Source organism: Coffea arabica, chromosome 1c (assembly GCF_036785885.1).
Source record: "Coffea arabica cultivar ET-39 chromosome 1c, Coffea Arabica ET-39 HiFi, whole genome shotgun sequence".
NCBI classification, from domain to species: domain Eukaryota; kingdom Viridiplantae; phylum Streptophyta; class Magnoliopsida; order Gentianales; family Rubiaceae; genus Coffea; species Coffea arabica.
The window spans coordinates 43,638,420-43,661,542 of NC_092310.1; the positions used below are offsets into that span (position 1 = coordinate 43,638,420).

Genomic DNA, 23,123 nt, shown 5'->3' on the forward strand with positions numbered 1-23,123 from the left:
ACATATTTGTTTATAAGCATAAATTATTACTTATAACATTATTGACTAATACATTAATATGTAATATGATATATTAGTAGGTATGAAATATATCAATTAAAATATGAAATTCGATAATTCGGTCGATAATTAGGAATCGGAGAATCAAGTTTCAATATTCATTCCCAAATTGTTTAACTACTAAAATTTGAGATTGGATCGAATTTCATTTTACGGATGTCTCTAAATTGGATCCGCCAGTTATTTGGTTTTTGTGTGAACATCCCTAGTGACACGCTTTTTTCTTCTTTTCTAATTAAAAAAAAAAAGAAAATCAAGTCACCCGTCAGACAACGTAACCAAATTGCCTTGTTTAGCCAATTTCATTCGCCCGCCAATGCCTGGATGAGTTAACCGCCATAGGGAATGTGCCAAATAAGGCACCAATTGTATGGATTTCGTGATTCATACCCAACAAATGGTCCCCATCTCTCTGTCCCACGTGCCAATGAGCTGGATCTTGATTGCACAATAGAATTTCTCCAGCAAAACAGACAAACAATATGATACTATAGTATTATTTGTGGATTGACCTCTTGATCATTATTCATGTGATGTCATATGTGAATGCTGAGACCAAAATCTGGTGATTGGAAGATTTGCTTTTTCATGAAGAGAAGAAGAAGAAAAGACGAGCAAAAAACAGAAGAATATTGAAATTCAATCATGGGTTTTTCTAAAGACAATCTGACGGGGTTTATTTTAGCTCTGCTTTCAAGTGGATTCATAGGTGCCAGTTTCATCATCAAGAAAAAAGGCCTGAGAAGAGCTGCTGCAGCCTCTGGTGTCAGAGCTGGTTTGTTTGTTTGTTTGTTTTCTTTTTAATTTTTTAATTTTCCCTTTTTTTTTGAATTTTTTTTTGTATTGATAATTTCACAGTTTTGGTCTTTTTAGCATCTGGAATGATATTGCTTTTTTTACAATTCTTGCTAGTGATATATGTAAAGTTCTGAAAATTTTCCATTCGGGTTTTTGGGTTTTGGATTTTTTCTTGTCTTGATAGGTGCTCTGCATTTTGTGTAGGTATGGGTGGGCATGCTTACCTCTTGGAGCCCCTCTGGTGGTTTGGCATGATCACGAGTAAGTCTTCAATTTTTTTTTATGAACATCTTTAATCTTGTGGAATATAGCATGAATAACCTGTATTGGATATAGCGTAGCAAATTTAGGATTAAAAGTATGTTAAATGTTGTCTCACCTTTTGTTTAGTCTAAAGTGTGTTTATCTGATTACCAATCAAGTGCAATTGGAAGTATTCAAGATGTGATTTTGTTTCATTAGAGTGGAATTGGGAGTTTCCAACAGGCATGAAACGGCATTATGAATTTTACAAGGATTGCTTGTGTATCTTTTTCTGTTGCTTAGCTTAATCCTCAAGCAAGTTTGCCTTTCATACAAGGCTCATTATTTTTTTCCTGGCGACTTGACTGGTTACTGATTGCCAGCAGAATGTTTGTTGTTGTGTGGTTTCTAAAACAGTGATTGTTGGAGAGGTTGCCAATTTTGTGGCTTATGCATTTGCCCCTGCTGTTCTTGTTACACCCCTTGGTGCATTAAGTATAATTGTCAGGTACTTCAGTCTAAGTATCTTCTTTGATTTCTTTTGCTAAGGAATGCATTTAGTCTTCACTCAAAACAATTAATGACAATGTCCTAACAGCTCAAGTGGTATGTTACAGTGCTGTATTGGCTCACTTTATCTTGAAGGAGAAGTTGCACAAGCTTGGGATTTTGGGTTGTGTCATGTGCATTGCTGGCTCTGTCATAATTGTCATTCATGCACCACAGGAACGGTCCATCTCATCCATTCAAGAAATTGTGAATATGGCAACTCAACCTGGTATGAAGGTCCTCTGTATCTGATCACATGCATATTACATATATTAGCATAGTAAAATGCTTGACACAAATGCCTTTTCAATTTCAGCATTCTTGCTTTACGTGGGATCAGTGATGGTTTTGGTGTTTATTCTTATCTTCTATTTTGCACCTCAATATGGACACACGAATGTGCTCATCTTCACTGGCATTTGTTCGCTCATGGGTTCTCTCTCGGTAAATTCTGTATATTAAATGCTCAAGTTCATATTCTTCATTCTTTATCCTACCTAAACATGGATTCTGATTTACACAGAAGTATAAAAAGGATTGGACGAAATTAAGTACCCAATATTTGGTAGGATACATTATCAAGACACCTCTTGAGAATAGACTTGGTAATTAAACAGAGTCCTTGTCATCTTTGCAGTATAGGTTTTTGTTGGAGTTCTCTTGAATTTGTTTGGTTTACAAGTAATGAGAATTGCTCTTGACTACTCTGAACCAGCTACAAGTAATTACATGTATGAAATGCATCCTGTGATGTTATCCCTGTTGTTAAATGCGCCTAGCTTTATTCCAAGAAGTAAAACGCATTTAGAACAGTTTTCAGCATTCTGCTATAGCTTCTAAGGGAAAAATATGAAAGAACGACGAAAACAATAATCTGTTCCAGTACTAGTGAAGGCTTTCTAAACCTGTTTCCTTTGGAGTACTTGTACAAATGCATCTTCATAACCATGACTCAGTTGAGATTTACTTGAAGATTTGCACCCTATTTTTGTTGTCAATTTCCTCTGACAATAAAATTGTGTGAAAAAGTTTAGCTTTGATCTCAAGTTGATTATACAGGTTATGAGTGTAAAAGCCCTTGGAACAGCACTGAAATTGACATTTGAGGGAAGGAATCAGCTGATCTACCTGGAAACCTGGTTTTTTATGTTTGTTGTGGCAACTTGTGTCATCACTCAGATGAATTATCTCAACAAGGTGAGTAATGACTTGGCTTACTTGTTTATGAAGATAAATTTATGTCCCAAATCTTACGATATTAAGTGGACAACAAAGCTGTACATGCTGTAGAAACAAATGTTTTGATTTTAGAATAATGTAGATGGTTCTCTCATATCCATAGAAAAGGAGTTTTGTGGTTATTTTGATGCACATCAACATGTTCTATATGGTCTCAGCAGAACGATATGTGATCAGTTGTCTTTCGACTAAAATAAAAGAGGCTTTAACTGGATACAGCTCAAGTTGAAGTTCCCCTGTGCTAAAACTCCAATGAACGTCATCCAGATGTTTTGAGGCTAAAATAGGCATGCTCCTAGAATGCTAGCTGCCAACTAAACTTAAGACTTTGAATTAGGTTGTTTTGTCTGTGCTGACTAGTGAAGCTGTCCTAAATTGCACCACTAATGAGGCTGTCCAAAATTGCACGAACTTTTATGTGACAAAATAGGTTTTAAGAGATAAATGCAAGGAAACATTTGAAAATGTTTATGCAGCTAATTATTTCCAAAGGCATCTTGGCACTCAGAAAATTACCTTGGCTAATTGGCTCCATCACAACCTCTATGCAGAGTTTTGGTTTCCACAGGTTCTTGGTCAACTTCGTCCCTGCATAACTATTTCTTGAAATTGAAAACTGCCTTAACCTTAAGAAATTGTGTCTCATGATCTACTATTGTTGAAATATCTCCAATGGCTTTACATAGCATCAACTGCTTGATCCTTAATGCACTTGCTAGGTAACTTCTAGGATGGAAATCTGAGGAAATTAGTGGAAAGGTCCATGAAAAAATTCATTTCTATTCTTGCCTGGGGTAAAATGTCGAGTGAAGAATTGGTAATTTAGTAATGGGAATAATATGAACCTCCAGTTTGCTTCTTTGGTATGTCTTCATGGACAGAGAGAAGTACAGATGGTTAACCTGCAACATGAAGTGTTTGATAAGCGAATCTGGCTACTGCCATCTGTGTTTTGATCAGTAAAACTGGAAGAGTTTGTATTTTTTAAGTTCTATTTCATAACAAACATTAATGTTGGATATCCTAGTCCAGCAGACAAGCTTTTTGGAAATTCAATTTGAAGTTTTATTATGTTGCAGTATTGGGCAATTTTTTTTTTTTTTTTTAAATGGAATATTAGGGCAATTTGGATTTTGGCTTCTCCAATGTTTCGAGCAAATTTCCCATAGATGTTAGTAACATGTAAGATGGCATGATTGTTTGCACTTGCAGACTATTTAACTAGTAGTCTTAAGTTCTTTCTGCACATTCCCAATTTAGCACATTCCTATCTATAAGGTCTTAAAACTTTTCCATGAATGGTGTGGCTGGTGTTGAATTTCTTTTGTGTAGAACATCGTAGAATAGCCCTCTATTGCTAATTTACCCCCTTTAAGCAAGAATCCAGGTCATAATGGATAGATCAACTTCAGAATCACACACGTAAATTTTCAGACAGGGATATGAGCTTTTAAAGCTCTTCACTTCATCCAGTCTTCCTCTGTTCTTGACCTTTGGTATATTGAGTCCATGCATTCTTCTTTGTCTTTTATGTGCATAGTTACACAATGCAGGTTACAAAGTTTTTTTTTTTGCTTGGTTGATATATTTGCGTGTATGTTTTGTGTATAAGCTTCCTCTAAAAGACCTCTGAGAAGACCTTTAAGCCGTCTTCTTGTTGTGATCAGTACTTCTGTTGTTTAACATGTTATTGGTCTTTTAGGCACTTGACACCTTCAATACTGCAATTGTCTCTCCCATATATTATGTCCTGTTCACAACACTCACAATTGTGGCCAGCATTATTATGTTTAAGGTAACATTCCTTTGTAGTAAGGTATCTTGTTCTGAATATTATGTCCTACGTTTGCTGTCTGATTTTATCTGCAATTAATGTACATTTTAGGATTGGGATGGTCAAAGTGCTGGTAGCATCATATCAGAAATCTGTGGTTTCATTGTTGTTCTCTCGGGTACAATCTTATTGCACGTGACCAAGGATTTTGAGAGAAGCTCTTCTTTTAGAGGTGAAAAGGAATCTATTATTGGCAGTGCCATAGTTTAAAATCAGATTATGTATATAGTCAACATCCTATATCATTTGACTAAAATTTTTTGGTTTAATCTGAAAAGGCAATGCAGGAAACTACACACCTTTGTCGCCTACATTGTCTACACGACTATGTAGTGGAAATGGGGAATCACTAAAGCATGATGTGGAAGAAGGGCCATCCTCTGAGGAAGTGAGTTCAAGAAGACAAGATTTGTATACTTGAATGAACATGTTTCGTGAAAGCTTGTGACAGAAGAATGTGAATGAAGTATTTGCAGATTGGTTACTTCAAGTTCACCCTCGATGATGTGACAATTTGCTGAAGCTATTGGCGTCAGGTTATTTTTGCAGCTGTTGGAAGACAATCAAGTTAACCTTTTGATTCTCAACGATTGACGGATTGAGTGGATGGAAAAAAACTCAATGCTGATTCCTTCAGAGTGTGAAACTGTTCGGTTTGTTTTTAATCAATGCCTCGACAAGATTCTAGGGCTAGATTGGAGAAGTCAGCAAGCAGAGATCACTGCTGAGGAATTACATCATCTGAAGCATTCGTGCCGGAAACCAATTTTTATGGCAGCTTGTGGCAGATGCAGATGGTATAGAACTTCAATACATTTTTATGGTGTGTTTCGAACAATAACATATGAGAAATGAGCAGGTATACCATTGGTTAATGTATATCATTCTTTGAAGAAACAGTTGTTGCATAGGATTGTCATTTCGCTCTCTTTAACGGTGAGATGAAATCTCCGCTATTAAATTGGTTTATTTGAATTCATCTAATTGGAGATAGATTGAAGTGAATTTGGGCTGTAGAAGCAGGTATGCAAAGATCAGGGCAAACACCGCAGTTTTTTGGCCAATTGATCTGTTGAAAGCTAGTTTATTTCGAAGCACCCCGAGATGATGTTGGAAGACTGGACACATTTTGGACCAATTTTTAGCGTTCAAACGTTCATATGTGAAAATAGAACATGGAAGTACTCACTTCACATTGGAAAGTAAAAACTATTGGATAGTCTAGTTGTAGGGAGCCTTCTTGAGCTTCCACAATCCCATAGTTAAAGCTTCTCTATCAGAAGATCCATATGCAAGATCTTGGTAAGCAGTTTGTGTAACTTGTAGGCTATAAAAAGTACTACATGAAATATTTCATCGAGCAAATATTCATTAGAACAGGGGTACCACATTGCATGCCATATGGTGCTCCTCCAGCGTCCAATATTTTTTCAGTTTAATTGGTGGACTATATAAAGGCAATGGCTGGAGGTTGATAAAAAGAGTCTGACAAAGTGGAAGAAATGCTTGGACTGTTGGTAAATTTCCGGACAATAATATTCTACACCAGGCACAAAACAAGTAGCAATTTAACTATAAAATAGATGGTTTGCTTACAAGGGGCTTTTCTTTCCTTTTTTCTTGCTATGTTTTACCAGAAATTTGTTGTGGATTATATGGACATGTCATTGCCCAAAAGTTACCTTATTTGCAATTGATTCGTACCCATAAAACTTAGGATCACATTATATTCACAAATTCTAGGAACACTGATGTAAGACAAAAGCATTAACATATGCTAAGACTGGTAAAATTTATTGGTGAACACCACTCGAGCAGTTACCAAAACACAGTCACCACAAATAGCTGCTATATGGCTAATGACATTATGTGGTTCAAGAAAATAAGGGACAAGATATTAGAATCTGCCCTCTAGGATTTAGTTGGTTCTCTCTGTCTTTCTCCTCCATTCTCTGTAGGAACATAATTTGCCATGAAGATAGAAATCATAAAATGAAGGATTCAATTGAAGGAGATCCAGAAACTCATATCTACCATCTTCCAGACGAACTCCTTGTTTTCCTCTTCAACAAATTGGTAGATGCTAAATGCCTTTGTAGATGCTATATTGTATCTAAACGGTTTGCTTCCATCATAACTCAAATTCATGATGTATCATTTGCAATCCCTAGTCGTAACATAAACAACATTTCCAATCAGCAAAATGATTTATACCATGAAGAAAGTTTTGCAAAGAATGTGTTACAATTTTTTGTTGATAACATCTATACCAAACCTGTACGCTATTTAAGGTACATTTTTCTCCCCAAGCCACCACTTTCTGTCTCATTTGATCCCATTGTTTTCCGAGCTTTCACCAAATTTCTGAAAAAATTAGGACGTGTTAAATCTCTTCATGTTGAGTTACCATCTTTCCACGAAAATCAGTCAGTGCTGAAATGGGAAGCCGAGTTTGGGAGTGAATTAAGCTTTTGTGTAGTTCTATTTGCAACTACTTTCAGGATAATGCAAATGGAAGATTGTGAGAATGATGTTCGGCCAATTTCACTTACAAATGAGTTGCTTAGATCGAGATCTAATCACGCGATACAACGATTAATGGATGCTTTATGGAGGAACCACATTGTAAGACATGTTATAGAGGATCACAAGGAGCTGAAGGATTTGACAGTTTCTGATTCAAATAAAGAAGGTACACTTTGTTTGGGAGAGAACCAGATTGCTGAACTCCATGATTTATCCCCAACTTTACCAACATCTGGCTATGTGAAGATATGGCATGCTCCTATTATGCATCTGTTAACTTCTGGCCATGTGATGGAAGGGGCAACAGTGGTTATGGTAAGGCTTCTTGATCAGCAGTCTGCTGATGAAGATCGCATAATGAACAGGGTTTTTAAAGAAGAGGAGGTTTTCAGGGAAGCTGCAAAGGAAATTTATGAAAACTACAAGACTGATGCTCTTACGTATGTGATTGAACTCAATATTCCTTGATATAATAGAGATTAAGTTTTGTATTTGATCCTTTTTGTTTATGTGGAAGTTCACATTATGGAATCCCTTAATCCTTGTTCTTGAGTTCTTGAAGACTGATGTCTTGGGAGGTAGAATTAGGAGCTAGAAGAACTTTTTAGTCATTTCAATAATTATATACATCAGCATTACCAAACAAGCTATACTGTGTCATATAATACATACATGCTGCAATCAAGTATAAACGGATAATCAACAGGAGATGTCATACAAAATTGCTGATCCTCTTGACAGCCGCAAAAATCAGGTTTCTACATACCCTTTGGCAGAGTTGTAAACAATAATTGGATTGAACAAAATCCTGTTAAGTAAGATGCATATTTTTTCACACTTTTGACATACATGGCAAAAGACCATTGCAGATGACACATCAAGATATTTGGAAGTGGGAGTGAAACAGCAATCACATGTGCCTGAGAGTTGATGGACATGAATAGTCTCAAATAGTTGGTTGCAAACCTTTGAGTAAATATTAGGAGACTCAATCAAGTTAAAATAAAACCTAATATCGCCGCGGATTTCAGTCGAAGATTCTAAATGAGTAATTAACTTGACCAAACAAAAGCTCACTGCAACTTCAAGATCATTAAATCAAAACTTCTGCCTAGAAAACATCGAATCCTCAACCGAATGGTTACTTACAGCCAGAGTGAAATTATTGAAATATACACATGGACGAGATTATAGGACTTTGAACCTCATAAGGTATCAGCAAGGAGACAAAATACCTCAGCAGGAAAGACGCAGGAAAGAGAACAACACACCTAATTGTACACAATACAGCGATAAACCTCAGTCCACTTTTTCACGTGTCTTTTAACTTCATGCAGATCCTGGAAATCAATTTGACCTCTATCTTATACAGTCATTAGCTTTCCTGTTGTGTTCCTCTTGATCTGCTTAGTTGGTTCTATTCCCTCTTTACAGACCAACATTTTTTTTACAGAGATAATGGTATTCAGGTCCACAGATGAAGTATTGAAATTCCAAGCCAAAAAAAAAAAAAAAAGGAAAGTACACCTCGTAAGCATCAGGACAGGAAATTTAACGTTAATACTATGTTTTCACCAGCCTTCAGCAGTCACTACCTAATAGAATTTCCAGCCTCTGCCTTAAAAGATCTCACTCTCAAAATGTATCTTTCAGGCCTGTTGCCTTAAAGCTATTTAACGACGGCCTACAAATTGTCTTTTTTACCAAAAATAACCTCTGAAACTAATTCTTAAAGGCTATCATGATGGACCCAAATTGATAAATACACAAAAGCCTACAAGAACAATCTAGAAGAACCGATATAGAGGCCAAGAAATTCTTTATTGATGAAAACCAAGCAGCGGCGCAAAACAAAGAAAACACAACGGACAGAGGTTTCTCACTATAATATCTTTATGCGTTTGTACAATAATATGTCAAATGCAAACAGCCAGACTTAGTACTTATATCCTATACAAAATCTTCTACTAATACTAATAAAAAATTCATACTCACATGGCCCACCTTAATAAAACCAACCAATCACACTAAAGCCACATGGCAACATAAATAAATAGCAAAAGTTTGGTTTATATTTCTACATATCAGGTTACTTCATTTTCATTTACACCCCATATTAGCTAGCAATCATCTGACTTCAAATTGTATTAATTTCTACCTGGATATCCATCTAGTCTGTTGACATCTTAGAGAACACTTTAAAATGCCTCCACAATATCTGGCCTACAACAGAAACATTTGTTGAATCCAAACTCAAAGAGCAGCAGGGTTTTAGAGTATATAATTTGAGTAGTAGAGGACGTTGGTGCAATTGATGCACAATTTCACTAACAAAGTGGGGATGAAGATGATGATCTTGAGGCGTGTTTAACACTATCTTTAACATGTTCTTTGCGCCCCCTAACAAAGTACTTGCTGCAGGGTTATGGCAAATTACCTCTAGAATACAACAAGATTTTTAGAGTAACTTGATAGTAAATGTCAAGTTTGCTCTACAAAGAAATGATCAAATGTTCTAATTAGTTTATGTGTTAGAGACTTGTTATTTTATAGTGAAAAGACAGCCCAAGGGTTACAAGTTATTTAGCCACTATTTCACATGTTTATGGACATTTATGAATATTGAAAGGTACCATTAAACCCCTTCAATGGATAGAAAATGCCAAAAACATTTTAGAAACTTTTGGCTTCCAACAGAATCTTAAGTTTCCAAACTTTTTTTTTATGGTAACAAGTCTCATTCCTATTTCATTCACAAATTATTGGAACAATCCCCCACTTAGTTTGTTAATGAAATAAACAAACTAACACATAAAATACCATGCATAAAGAAAAGTATTGTTGATTTAAACTTTTCTTTTAGTGTAAGCATATCACCAAATCTAACCAAATCAAGGTTGCATATAACATTAAACCATGATTTGAAAATTAGACTAGATATACAACACACATGGTATTATAAACATTGATCAAATCACAAAAAACTTTAGCACTATTACCGGCCATGTGTTCCATCCTAGATTCATGATCATAAGCAAAAACAAACCTAACTTTTACTAGAAGTGGCACCGCTCCTATGATCATATAGGTGAAGACACTTTCATGCTTTATAGGACCAAGCACTAAGAAAGAATTTACACTTCCTTAAGAGTATAATTTCAACGTATACTCAACCTCTTATAACATTATGCACTAGTGGGTGGGAATATACACAACATAACCTAGTGCTCACAACCACTTAACAACTTGTATTGACCCCTTAAACCTTTTCATCTAATGGTATGCTAGAATCAAGGTAGGGTTCCCATTGCAAGTGATTTTAGATTAAGGTTTTCAACCATATGTCCAATGACATTAAATTCACCAAGTCCCTTGATGAGGGTTTAGTCAACGGATATCCTTAATTGTTGCATTTTTCATATGCGATAAACATAACGTCATTCTTTTAATGAAATTTGTTTAAGACACTGAAGTTTTAGACTTAACATGTCTAGATTTACTATTACACCTTATTCAAAACTCTAGACATAGTAGTTACACATTGCATGATAAAAAGACTAGAGGCATAAGGTGTGGCCACAAACCCTAAACTACTTTGCCTTTTTACACATGCGGTAGCCAAAATTTTGATTTCAACAATTAGCATCTTATGATCACATTATACACTTGACTGAATATAGAACAAGATGCTATTACCAGCATTTATAATACCCAAATTCACTTGAGAGTAATACAAATACATATTTCTCATGTTATTGTTTAGGCGATTGGCTTAGATACACATGCACAAATAGTGACTATTCATCAATCAAGATAATAAAATACTTATTACCACATTTGAAGGCATGTTATACACATCTTTTCTTAGACTAAATTTTGACACAAAATATTATGACCTGTACTACCATGTCACAAACTACCATGTCACAACAAAAAGAAGATTCAATCAAATGAATAGAATTTTTGCACTTATTAATAACCATATTAAACATGACATATATCCTTGATTAACAAATACACTATTCATGAATATTATTAATTTGCCTTGTCCTTTGAATTAGTACTTTTATGTAGAAAATTTCGCTTTCTTAGATTCTTAAACAAGATTATTGTTGTTCTTCTTCTTCTTCACTGTAGAATCATTATTAATTTCCCTTTCCAGAAATTGTAGCATCTTCCTTTCGTACAAAGATGCTTTAGACCATGATCCACAAAGAATGTCTTATTAATGTGGAGTAATTTCATTTTGTAATCATTTCAACTAGGAGTGATTTTTAATACTTACCCCTACTATGAAATAATACAGAAATCTCCACTCCATGATCTTCAAGTTTTGTTACCAACACTAGTAGATCATTATTTGTTCAAGGAGAGAAGAACCATCATGAACATAAAATTCAAAATTATATTTAACAAGAAATTTGTCCGCACCTTATTTGAATTTTCTTATACTCCAATGCAGTCCAAACTTCTCTAGGGGGCGATGCAATAATCTATGAGACTCTTTACACAGCACTTCGTCCATTTGCATTGCTTTCACCCGGCTTGCTGTCATCATATGGTGGAGGAGAAATTGGTCATGATTCCGAGTCATATTTTAGTACATCTCCAGCAGTAGACTCCCTTGCACCAAATTACTCTCAAATGGCACAAATAACACCTTAAGATTGTTGGTGTAATTTATGCACAACCACACAAAAGTGCAAAAATTTGTATTACACAAATTTCACTAACAAAATGGGGATGAAGATGATGATCTTGAGGCGTGTTTGACACTATTCTTAAGGTGTTATTTGCCCCCACTACACAGAGTATTTGTTATAGGGTTATGGCAAATTACCTTTAGAATACAACAAGATTTTTAGAGTAACTTGATAACAAATGTCAAGTTTGCTCTACAAAGAAATGAGTAGTTAGTTTATGTGTCAGAGACTTGTTATTTTTATAATGAAAAGACAGTCCAAAGGTCACAAGTTATTTAGCCACTATTTCACATGTTTATGGACATTTATGAACATTAAAAGGCATCATTATACCCCTTTGATGTATAGAAAATGCCAAAACGTTTTAGAAACTAATGTGAACTCTATTCTCCAAACTCCCGCTCTTGAAGAAATGAATTGCATAGGTAGCTGAAGGATCTATCTTGACCAGGTTATGGATACAAAGATGGAACAATCTCGACCCCTCTAACCCATGAAATTACGAACCTTGAATCTAATCGCGACTCACAACTCAACAAGATAGCGAACCAAGATGTGTTGGTAGAATGGCGCCATAATTCAACGTAGTCTTGAATTGATAAGTCAAAACTTGAACAAAGGAGACACGACTCACTTTGTATCAAGGGACGTTCTTAAGGAACAAGAAAGAGAAAACTCTCAAATTTTATCCATAATTGTCTAACTACCGAGAATATCACAAGTTTGGCTATTTATAGCCTTACAATGAAGCAAACCTAATCTAAGTTGGAAACAATGCATGTTTCCTTATTCGACTTGACAACTAAACTAATGACTCACTAATCACAACTAAGGCTAATTAATGGATAGCTTATAATCAGCCCAATGAAGGGATTAAGTTGGCCGAACATAACCCTATAAAAGCTAACAACTAGCTCAAGTAATAGCGAGCCTAGAGACTCTAAATTAGATCCAACTCAACATGAGATTTTGGACCGAACTTATTCCTACCAAATTAACTAGATATCTGGAAAATTAACTACTAAACTACTACTAAAATACTCAATCTCTTGCAGCCCGAAACATGGCCCATAAGCAACCCATATTTTGCATCATTCTCTTCCTCTTGGAAAAGATTTGTCCTCAAATTGTAGATGAAAATGAATGACACCAACAAGAGTTGGTAGTATAAAACTCCAAATCTCCACATATTGGCTCTCTTAGTTTGGATGATACTTGCATACGTCATGATTATTATAATTTGATGCACATGTCTCTTGGACAGTTTGAAAATGCTCACGATCAGCCATGGAAAACTCATGGCTTTACTCCAATGACTCCTTGAAGATAACGCATGTAGTTTCAGTTCCATGATGCAAGGTGAAATGCATGGTTCATTGGCAGCAAAGTCACATCTTCTTGGATCCTCCATAACGCAACTGACAAAATGAAGAACACTTTGAACATGATCAATTTCATTAGATTGATCATCACTTGGAACACTTGTTGTGTAATGGTAAGATGGCATAGGACAAGATTCAAGTGCAAGAACTCCCTTTGAAACTTAATTATTCCTCCCAACAAGCAAAGCAGGCTCATGGGTGAAGTTGAATATCAATGGATAGCAAAGGGATACAACACTTAAGATGCAAACTCCATGAAAATTCTGATATTCACCAATGGATTTAGGAATAGAACATGCCATGATCAACTCAATCTCTCCTTGCTTAACCTGCATAAAAGAAGAAAAGCTAAACAAAACAAAGGTAAGTTCTTTAGGAAAATAAGCCATCGCATTTTTGCCCAAAGTTAGTGCACTTTTTGCCTTTTCTTCTTTCTCAACTAACTCATGACAACTAACTTGTGTAAATGGAACTTCAAGGTTTTCAAGCTCAAGTTCATTGCTAGCATTCATAGATACTTCTTCAATCAATGGTGGACTAGAAGGAACATCTCCTTTATTACCATCAGTTGACACATGATTAAGTTGCTCAAAGTATGAATTCAGCACTTGGCTAATTTCTCCCATCATAGAGTCTACGAATTCTTTAGTTCAACTTCGGAAATCATCCTTTGATTCACGAGGCTTTGACGCTATTCGAGAATTCTTAGATTTCATAACTCAATTGTCACAACACTCCTTAGATGAAACTTGTTTGCTTGATGAAGACCTTGGCTTAGATGTACTATGCAAACTCCTTTGCTCCTCCTCATACTCATCACAAGTATGCTTATATCTTTCATATACACACAAAGGACGGAAATTATCCATTTCTTCTCAAAGTGAATGAAACTCATGTTGTGAACGTGACATTCTCAAAGAAGTTTTAGAACTAGAGTGATCAAAACCTCTCCTCTTGGAAGATTCGTACTCCAAGAATTCTTGATGATGAGATGCAGCTCCACGAGACATGGTTAAGTGACTTGCAAAATTGATTAGCAAAGAAAAGAAATTCCTCACAATACACAAGCTCACGTGTATGCACTCGTCACTTGTGTATCACTCAAATTTACACACTTTAATTATCTCACCACTCTTTCAAGTCCTTGATCACAATCCTCGTGACAATATAAATTGCTCACAATTTGATCAAGATGACTCAACTATCCAGTTAACAAGTGGCAATAGATAGAATTTAAAAAATATAGCTTGAATGTGACTCAATGAGACTTGACTCAAAATCTGAAAAATTTGACTCAAAATTACACAAGAATAGAAGAAACAATGGGTATAAGTGATAAAACAATGATTCGGCAGAAATTTGGAAACTTAAAAACTCTACCCAATTGTACTTGGTTGGAATTTGAAAGTTTAAATCAATTGATTCTTGGATTCACTTTTGGAAAGCGAAATATTATTTTAAGGAGTTTTTCCAAGTGTGTCAAGCGGTTTAACAAACCAAATTGGACAAGGATTTATGTGACTAGATTTTGGTAACAATCCAAGCCAAATTAGGTTTTCAAATTGAAGACTATCTTCTTGTTTTCAAATTTAAGATGATGATCCGTCCAAGAACTTGTTTCTTTCTTTTTTTTTTCACAGATGAAGATTATTTTTTCTCTTTTTTTTTTCAATTCAAATCAAGAAACAAGAACAACCGCAATTTCAAATTCAAGAAGATGAACTAGAGTTTTTTTCAAGAATTGCAAGATTTTAAAGATTTGATTCAAGATTTCCAAGAATCCAACTATGCAATCCAAGAACTTCAAGAAAACACCCAAACCAACTACAAAACTCAAGAACGGTACTATAACAGTATGATGAATAGTACTGCTACAGTAGTGATGGTGAACAGTACTGAACAGTACTCCCAGATGAACAGTCTTTTTTTTTTCTTTTTTTGGCTCTATTAAAACACAAACAAAGATGACTCAACAAGATATAAGAATTGATTAAATGATAACCAAGGTGATCACGCGAGATTCAAACCCTAGAACGATGAATAGAATTTTTTTTTGAATTGGGTAGGGTTTGGTAGAAGAATAAAGAGGAAAATAAGAAAAGAAAAAGATATTAATCTGGATTAAGAGTCGAAACTCTGATACCAACTGATGCGAATTCAACTTAACAAGAACCTATTTTGATGAACTAAATTGGTCAGGCAACGAAAGGATCTATCTTGATCTAGGTTAATATCCTTTTGTTTCTTGTTTTTTCTATTTCTTTTTCTACCAAAACCTTAGCTGCCTTTTGATTTAAAATTTTTTTTTTGATTTTATCGCTTGAGTCTAACCTACCCCCTTAATTAATCAAGGTTGAAATTTCTTGGTGTGATTAAGTTCTTGGAAACAAATTTTTCAAGGGTTTAACTCCCATTAAATTTCTTCCAAGTGAAATCGTGACCTTGTATTGATTTGTAAAAAAAAAAAAAAATCGGTACTGTTCATGGGTACTATAACGATTATTGTTCATCGCTACTATAGTATACTATTCATTCGAGTTACTTTTCCCGAATAAAAAAAATTTTTCAGATTGTATTTTTGTGTTTGATTCTTCGTTTTTGGTATCCATCCGTGGTTAAGTGGTACAAGAGTCATTAGGATTTCCAGTTCCTAGTCCACTTAGGATTAGTAAGTCCGTGACTTTCCTTTTCTTATTATACGCAACTTTCCTTTATTGTCCAATTCGTAGCATCTTTGGGAGTCCATTAAAGCTATTTTTTTCAATCCTTAATTGCGTGGGAAAAAAAAATTTTCAGAAATCCTAACTTCCAATTTCAGCCATAAGGAAATCTACCCAACCGCAAGTTTCTTTTGGCCAAATTTAGATTCGAGGACAAATCGCTTTCAAGAGAAGGGGAATGATACAAACAGTAGGACCATCACTAACTCGTGTCAAGATGCTTGAGAGTCTTTTCAACCCAATCCATGATGTTCAAGACTCCATTGGATTACATGAATTCATGGAGGCGATAGCGCTCCAGCTATGTGATTTTCGGGTTTTTGATTTCTTTTATTTTGCTTGATTTTTTCTTGTTTAATTGGTTAGTTAATCATTATTGTGAATAAACATATCCAGGTATGTGAGTTGTTTGAGCCATTTAAAACTAGTTAGAGAAATAAGTGACTAAATTCTTGTCCAAATTGAATTAGTCTTAGTAGTTTAGATTTTAGCTATAAATAGGCCTCTTCTATTCCATTGTAAGACAACTTTCTGAGAGATGAATTAATAAAAGTGAGTTATCTTTTTTTATAGAGTTTCTTGATGGAGCTTGAGTTTCTTCTTGAACTGTATCAAGTATTTTGCTTGGATACTTGTGGTATGTAGGACAAGATGATCACATCATTTCTGAAAGAAACGAATTGCACAGGCAGTGGAAGGATCTATCTCGACCAAGTTATGGATACAAAGATGGAACAACCTCAACTCCACTAACCCACGAAATTGCGAACCTTGAATCTAATTGCGATCCACAACTCAACAAGATAGCGAGTCAAGATGTGTTGGTAGAATGGCGTCACAATTCAACGTGGTCTTGAATTGATAAGTCAAAACTTGAACAAAGAAGACACGACTCACTTAATTTTTATTCATCTTATAATTGTTTACCCTAAAAATGTTAATATTTGAGGCTTATTTATAGCCTTTTACAAGATTCAAAGATTTAAACCAATTTGGAAACAATTAACTACTTTTCTAAAACTTTAACTAGACTAAAATAGGAAAATAACTAATTCAAATTGGCTTAATTATAGTCAACATGATTTTAGCCTCTATTGTATGACACATATGACTCAACATTAACTAATTAACCACCTACTATTTGATGGAAATAGCGAAACACGCAAGGCTGAAATTTTTCAAACAAATGACACATAATAGTTTTCAGCTAAAATAATCCAGACTATGAAAAACTACTCCAAACCAAGGAAGAGATCCAGATTTGTGGAGTTACAATAGATCAACAACTCTTTTATCTTGAATTGTCTTTAGAATTTGACGCCATTGATCACATGTTCGTGTCATTAATGATACGAGCAGTAGGACCATCGCTAACTCGTGTCAAGATGCTTGAGAGCCTTTTCATCCAATTCATGATGTTCAAGACTCTATTGGATTACATGAAGTCATGGAGGCAATGGAGCGTCACCTATGTGATTTTCGGGTTTTTTATTTCTTGTGTTTTGCTTGATTTTTTTTTGTTTAGTTGGTTAATTAGTCATTATTATGAATAAATATGATCAGCTATATGAGCTATTTGAGCCATTTAAAAATAGTTAGGAAAATAAGTGATTAAATCTTTGTCCAAATTGGATTAGTTTTAATAGTTTAGATTTTAGTTATAAATAAGCCTCTTCTATTCCATTGTAAAACAATTATAAGATGAATAAAAATTGAGAATTTTCTCTTTTCTTGTTCCTTGGGAGCGTCCCTTGATACAAAATGGGTCATGTATTCTTTGTTCAAGTTTTGACTTATCAATTCAAAATCACGTTGAATTGTAGTGCCATTTTACCAACATATCTTGATTCGCTATTTTGTTGAGTTATAGGTCGCGATTAAATTTAAAAGTCGCAATTTCACGAGGTTAGAGAGGTCGTAAGTTTCCAAAATCTTTTTTATGGTAACAAATCTCATTTCCTTTTCATTCACAAACTATTTCAAGACAATGACCTCTAACCATTGTGGCCTGAGTTTCAAAGTCGGCAAGACCATAATCTTTTGTCCGTTTGGCTAAAATGCACAGCTTCTGACCAAAGCAAGTTTGAAATCCCCATATTCTCCATTCCGTAATTGAAAATGTCAACTAACTCACAGCTTCTGACCAAAGCAAGCTTGAAATCCCCATATTCTCCATTCCGTAATTGAAAATGTCAACTAACTCGTTGCAGACTAGGTATATCAATTGGTTATGACCACGTACAAGATATGTACGCTTAAATTACCAGAAAGCCAGAAAAGTAAATCGATATAGGATCTTAGTTCAGTATAGAAAAATAATTGTCAGATAAGAAACTTAAAACTGACAATAATTACACTTTCTTTACAATAATAACTAACCTTATAGGTGAATTACACACAAGAAAAAATTCCAAAAAAATCAAAAAAGAAATTAACAAAGGTCCACCTCTAGAAAGTTTAGAATCAAAATGAATTCATCTCCAATGTGTAACTTCTTTTCATCTTCAACAACTTCCTCACAGCTTCACCAAACACCTTTTCCTCCTCCCCCTCCCCATCAAAAGCGTTCACCACCCAATCTGCCCCTCTTTCCACCTCCTTATTCCCCTCCTTAATCGGCTTCATCACCGCCAAAGTCGCCCCTTTCATCACAAAGCCTGACGCGGGTAGCTTCAGCTCTGGAACATACCACATCTTCATCCTCAAAGGAGGCAGTTTAGTCCTCTCCATTAATGTCTCCTTATCAACAACCTCCCCTGACCCTGAATGATCCATACATTTCACGAATTCCTTGATCTGTTCTCGATTCATTCTAAAAGTTCCTTGATTGCTTTCATCTCTGATAATCAAATTATGCAGAGTCTGATGTTCCATCAGTGTCCTTTGAAACAAGTTATGCCTAGTTGAAGCTGCAATCAAGCAAGAAATCGTCCAAACAATCCTCAACTTCAACTCTTCATCACCAATTCGCGCTAGTGAATCATCACCACAGCTGCATAATTCGCTGCTTTCATTAATCTTCATGGTCTCTGTGCCACCTAGGAATAAACAGCTCTGAAGTTGGCTTCCAAACTCTGCCTTCCATCTCAACAAATTCGAACCAATTTCACCACTGGACCTCGGAAGTACAAGCTCCAGACTTCGCATATCCTTAAAAGGCTTCAAGACTTCATCGGGCCTATGATAAGAATAGTCATCATCACCATGATGACAAGAACCTGACTTCAACTTGAGCAACTGACTCAGAAATTTAAAGGGCTTCGCGAGAACTTTCCCAACAACATTCTTGAATGATTTCTTGAGCTCTTTGGAATTCTTCTTAATAGGATTCTGCTGATTTTCCTTCTTCATTGACAGGAAAATCGCGTCGACTTCTGGAACGATTGCATAAAACCGCTTGCAAACGGACATGGATAAACACAAAGTCTTTGCATCCTGCACTTTGTTGAAGATTGAATGCACAATAGGGTCTGGTAGTCTGTCAAAAAGATCTCCTTCTACGTCATGAAGAGTGGAAGAAGCCATCATTTTCGCCCGTTCTTCAATCTGAATTCTTGGAAATGTTAAAATGGAGATTTATATACTTAAACAGGGATATGTGAAGCTATTAATAGACATGTCGGTCGAGGAAGGAGACAAGAAAGAGAGTGAAACGCGTTGAAACAATTGAGGCGCCACCATTTATTTTCTGAAGGCGGCATTGTTGACTTGGGAAAATTTTGAAGAGACCAATCCAATGGGAGATAGATGGGTGGATTTTGGAATGATGGATTCAAAGTGGATTTGATTACGTGGCAAAAGCTCATATCATTGTGGATATGTTGCATCTGGAATCAATGTTTTAAAAATCGGACCGTTCATTGAATCGGTAAAGTGAAAGAGTCGAGATTCAACAAATCGGATCGGTTCAACCTCGATTCAATAAATTTTTTAAAAAATTATTTATATAAATATATATATGTATAAAATAAGACATGTAATGGATTAATTTAATACTTTATATGATGAAAGATTTACTATTTTTTAATAACTTGGATTTTTTAAAAATAAATTTTTTAAATTATAAGTTAAAACAAATAAATTTCATCTCAATTTCAACTATATCTAAATCCAACCCAAAAATATCATAATATTTTGAAATTATACAAAATTCACGTCTATGAGAATTGAGATATTGTGAACTTAAATTTTAATTTACGTTTTAGAGATTGCAATTTAAAAAAGGAAGTTTGGAATTCGAAGGAAGTCAAGAAAATCGAAAATAGAAATGTAAACTTGATAAGAAACAAAAAATGAGATAAAAGTGAGTGGTTGTAGCATTAAATAATTTGGGTTAAAAAAATAATTCTTTTTTAACTTTTTTCAATTTAATGGACAAAAACAAAATTAAAAAATGGAAGAAAACATCAGTAAATTAAAAATAAAGAGATTTGATTAAAAAGGGAGTGACAAAAAAAAAGAGGATAGAGAGAGAGAGAGAGTTGAAAATTAAAAAGAAAGAGCCATGAGAGAATGAGATTTTATAAGAAAAATGGAAAAAAGAAATATGAGTGTTTGCTTTATATAAATAAGTTATCAAAAAAAACTAATAAGATGTGATGGTGCAATGGTTAATACATTGGTATTCTATTACAAAGGTCTTGAGTTCGAATCTTGATAGCTGTATTTTGCAAAAAAAAAAAAGAGGAAGGTTGAAAACCGGTTCAATAGCGGTTCGACCGCGATTTTTACGGTTCAACCGATTCTTGATCGATTTTCTGATAAAGTCAACTATGACATTGAACCGGACCGGTGCCATGGCCGGTTCACGATTCAACCGGCCGATCCGGTCCAGTTTTCAAAACATTGTCTGGAATCCGTTCATATTTGAGAACAGGATATACTTTTGTTTGAATTATTTCTGTGGATCAGAAGAGAATCTGATAAAAAAATCTGCTGATGATTCAATGCTACCGTGGATGCCATCGGAAGGTTTGCTAGTTTGACTTTGATTGTCAGAGGTCAAAAAAGGAAAACTTAAAGTAGGTTTTGTTACACGCGTTGCAACGCGATGAACATTTTTATATTTTTATATGCCAGAATTATCGTGTAAATGCGTATATTCGTTTTTTTTTTGTATTTCTTTTGCATATATTTATCACTCTTTATTTAATTTCCATTTTTTTAAACAAATTAACATTGAATTAACGATTGTCTCAACTCTCAGGGGCACAAGTCACTCATAAGACAAATGTAATTTTTAAATGAGAGAATGGATTTTTTTATTGAAATTAAACTTAATGGGGAGGAAAGAATTAGATGATAAAGTGAGAGAAATTGTAAATATAAAATTTTGATTTCAAATTCTCACAAAAAAAAAAAGAAGAAGGGAGAGTTAAATAGGGTGATAAGGTGAGAGGGATTTTAAGCCATTTTTTTAAACTCAAACCAGGTTGACCGATTCAAATAGTTGAATTGAGAACCGGCCAAGCGTTTGATCTAAAATCTCATGGTAAATCCTTCAAATTTTCAATGCAAATCCATTTTCATTTCTTTCACTTCAATTCAGCCATCAAAAATCAATGTTTGAACCTTTTCTTAAACAAGATCTAATCCTAGGTCTTGCATCCAAAAGGTAAGAAGACAAAAAAAAAAACAAAAAACAAAAATGGGAGATGGAGAAGAGAAATTCTAACATTTTCTGCAAATCTATTTTCACTTCTCTCACTTTAATATATTCATCAAAAATCAATGCTTGAACCTTTTCTTAAACAAGATCTAATCGTAGATCTTGCATCCAAAAAGAGAAAAGACCCAAAAAAAAAAAACCAAAAAAGGGAGATGGAGAAGAGAAAAGTTTGAAGAAAATAGATAAAATTTGATGTTTTGTGAGTTTGAGAATAAATAACTAACAAATAAGAATGGAAATGAAAATTAAAAAAAGGAATAATTTCAGAAACCTCCCCTGAGGTTTTCCATAATATCACTTAGCTTTTCTGAAAATTTTAAAATCTCACTTACCTCTCTTGGATTGACATTTCTTATAACATTTTAATCCCTTTGAAAGAAATACAAGAAAGATAAAACTTTTGTTCCAATACTACCCTTATGTTATCCTACTTATGGAATTTGTAACAACAATAAAATATAATATAAGGTTAAATTTATATAAGGTGTAAATTAATCGACGTAAACTATATATTTTAGTTGTATTGAAACAAAAGCAAAATTTATACCTTGAAAAATTCACACATATGAAGAGATTATTTTAGTTTTCAATATAACTTAAACTACACCATGAATTAAAACATATTTCTCCAAAAATATTTTGACTTCCTTAATTTTAACTCCGCACGGAATTTTTTAAGGTGTTAATTACTCACCAAAATCCTCCTAAGTGGTTGATCTTGATTAGATTTAATTTATTCACATCCTTTGTTATCCCACCATTACCCCAATGTAAAGAAATATGGACCATTATTAGGTAGCAATTTTTTTTAATTTACATTTTTTGCTTTTAAAATTTTATTTTGTTTTGGCTTTTTGATTAAATAGTTATTAAGAGCAAGGGTAATGTTATCAATTTATGACCTTTGATAGGAATATTTAGTCTTGTCAAAGTTCACAAGCGAGATAAGTGAGATTTTAGAAACTTAAAGAGAACTGAATAATATTATGACAAACCTCAGGGGAGGTTTCTGAAATTATCCTGTGAGAGCCCGTAAAACCCTAATTATTTTCCTAGGGTTTATTCCCCTTTAATTGCATAATTTTGCATTTTCTGGCTTAGAAATATTTTCTGAGAGGATTTTATGAGCAATTATAGTTTTAAGATGATTTTTCTAGCGTTGGCGAGTTTTTAGAAAATTAAGGATAAATAAGGGACGTGAGACCCACTAGTGCGAAAAATTCGGAAAAATTCGGCCAATAAGGTTAAGTTTCGGATACTGTTATAAATTTATCGGGTGTTAAGAGATAAGTAGTGTGTGTGAAGTGATTGATGTGAGAGAGAAAAGAAAGATAAGAAGGCATTAATGAAAGTGACAAGTGTCACCTTCTTATTGGATACTTTTAAAGAAATACTATTCAT

At 34.4% G+C, this 23,123-nt stretch overlaps 3 protein-coding genes across 9 annotated transcripts; 2 read left to right on the top strand and 1 right to left on the bottom strand.

Moving 5' to 3' along the window:
• Positions 1-406: 406 nt before the first annotated feature.
• LOC113723990 (probable magnesium transporter NIPA6) lies at positions 407-5,728 on the top strand. Of its 7 annotated transcripts, none has more exons than XM_027246957.2 (10): positions 409-835; positions 1,063-1,119; positions 1,519-1,609; positions 1,719-1,879; positions 1,967-2,094; positions 2,710-2,847; positions 4,592-4,684; positions 4,775-4,895; positions 5,011-5,111; positions 5,191-5,728. In XM_027246957.2, the coding sequence occupies exons 1-10, from the start codon at positions 706-708 to the stop codon at positions 5,242-5,244; spliced, it is 1,074 nt and encodes a 357-aa protein (XP_027102758.1). In that variant the 5' UTR covers positions 409-705; the 3' UTR covers positions 5,245-5,728. The 7 variants fall into 7 exon arrangements, with proteins under 7 accessions (XP_071925952.1, XP_027102758.1, XP_071925886.1 ...); XM_072069785.1 differs by having other exon boundaries at positions 410-835; positions 5,200-5,728; XM_027246947.2 differs by having other exon boundaries at positions 420-835; positions 5,002-5,111.
• Positions 5,729-5,878: 150 nt separating this feature from the next.
• On the top strand, positions 5,879-7,717 carry LOC113739879 (F-box protein At5g46170-like). Its single transcript, XM_027267280.2, has one exon. The coding sequence runs from the start codon at positions 6,716-6,718 to the stop codon at positions 7,715-7,717; it is 1,002 nt and encodes a 333-aa protein (XP_027123081.1). The 5' UTR covers positions 5,879-6,715.
• A 10,617-nt stretch (positions 7,718-18,334) lies between these two features.
• Positions 18,335-19,629, bottom strand: LOC113739887 (F-box protein At5g46170-like). Its single transcript, XM_027267292.2, has one exon. The coding sequence runs from the start codon at positions 19,580-19,582 to the stop codon at positions 18,518-18,520; it is 1,065 nt and encodes a 354-aa protein (XP_027123093.1). The 5' UTR covers positions 19,583-19,629; the 3' UTR covers positions 18,335-18,517.
• Between the last annotated feature and the right edge of the window lie 3,494 nt (positions 19,630-23,123).

Coding starts and splice junctions, on each gene's coding strand:
- LOC113739887 (XM_027267292.2), bottom strand. CDS start 19,582: ATGATGGCTTCTTCCACTCTTCATGACGTAGAAGGAGATCTTTTTGAC.
- LOC113723990 (XM_027246947.2), top strand. CDS start 706: ATGGGTTTTTCTAAAGACAATCTGACGGGGTTTATTTTAGCTCTGCTT. Junction 1,610..1,718: donor GCATTAAGTATAATTGTCAG/GTACTTCAGTCT, acceptor GGTATGTTACAG/TGCTGTATTGGCTCACTTTA. Junction 2,095..2,709: donor CGCTCATGGGTTCTCTCTCG/GTAAATTCTGTA, acceptor TTGATTATACAG/GTTATGAGTGTAAAAGCCCT.
- LOC113739879 (XM_027267280.2), top strand. CDS start 6,716: ATGAAGGATTCAATTGAAGGAGATCCAGAAACTCATATCTACCATCTT.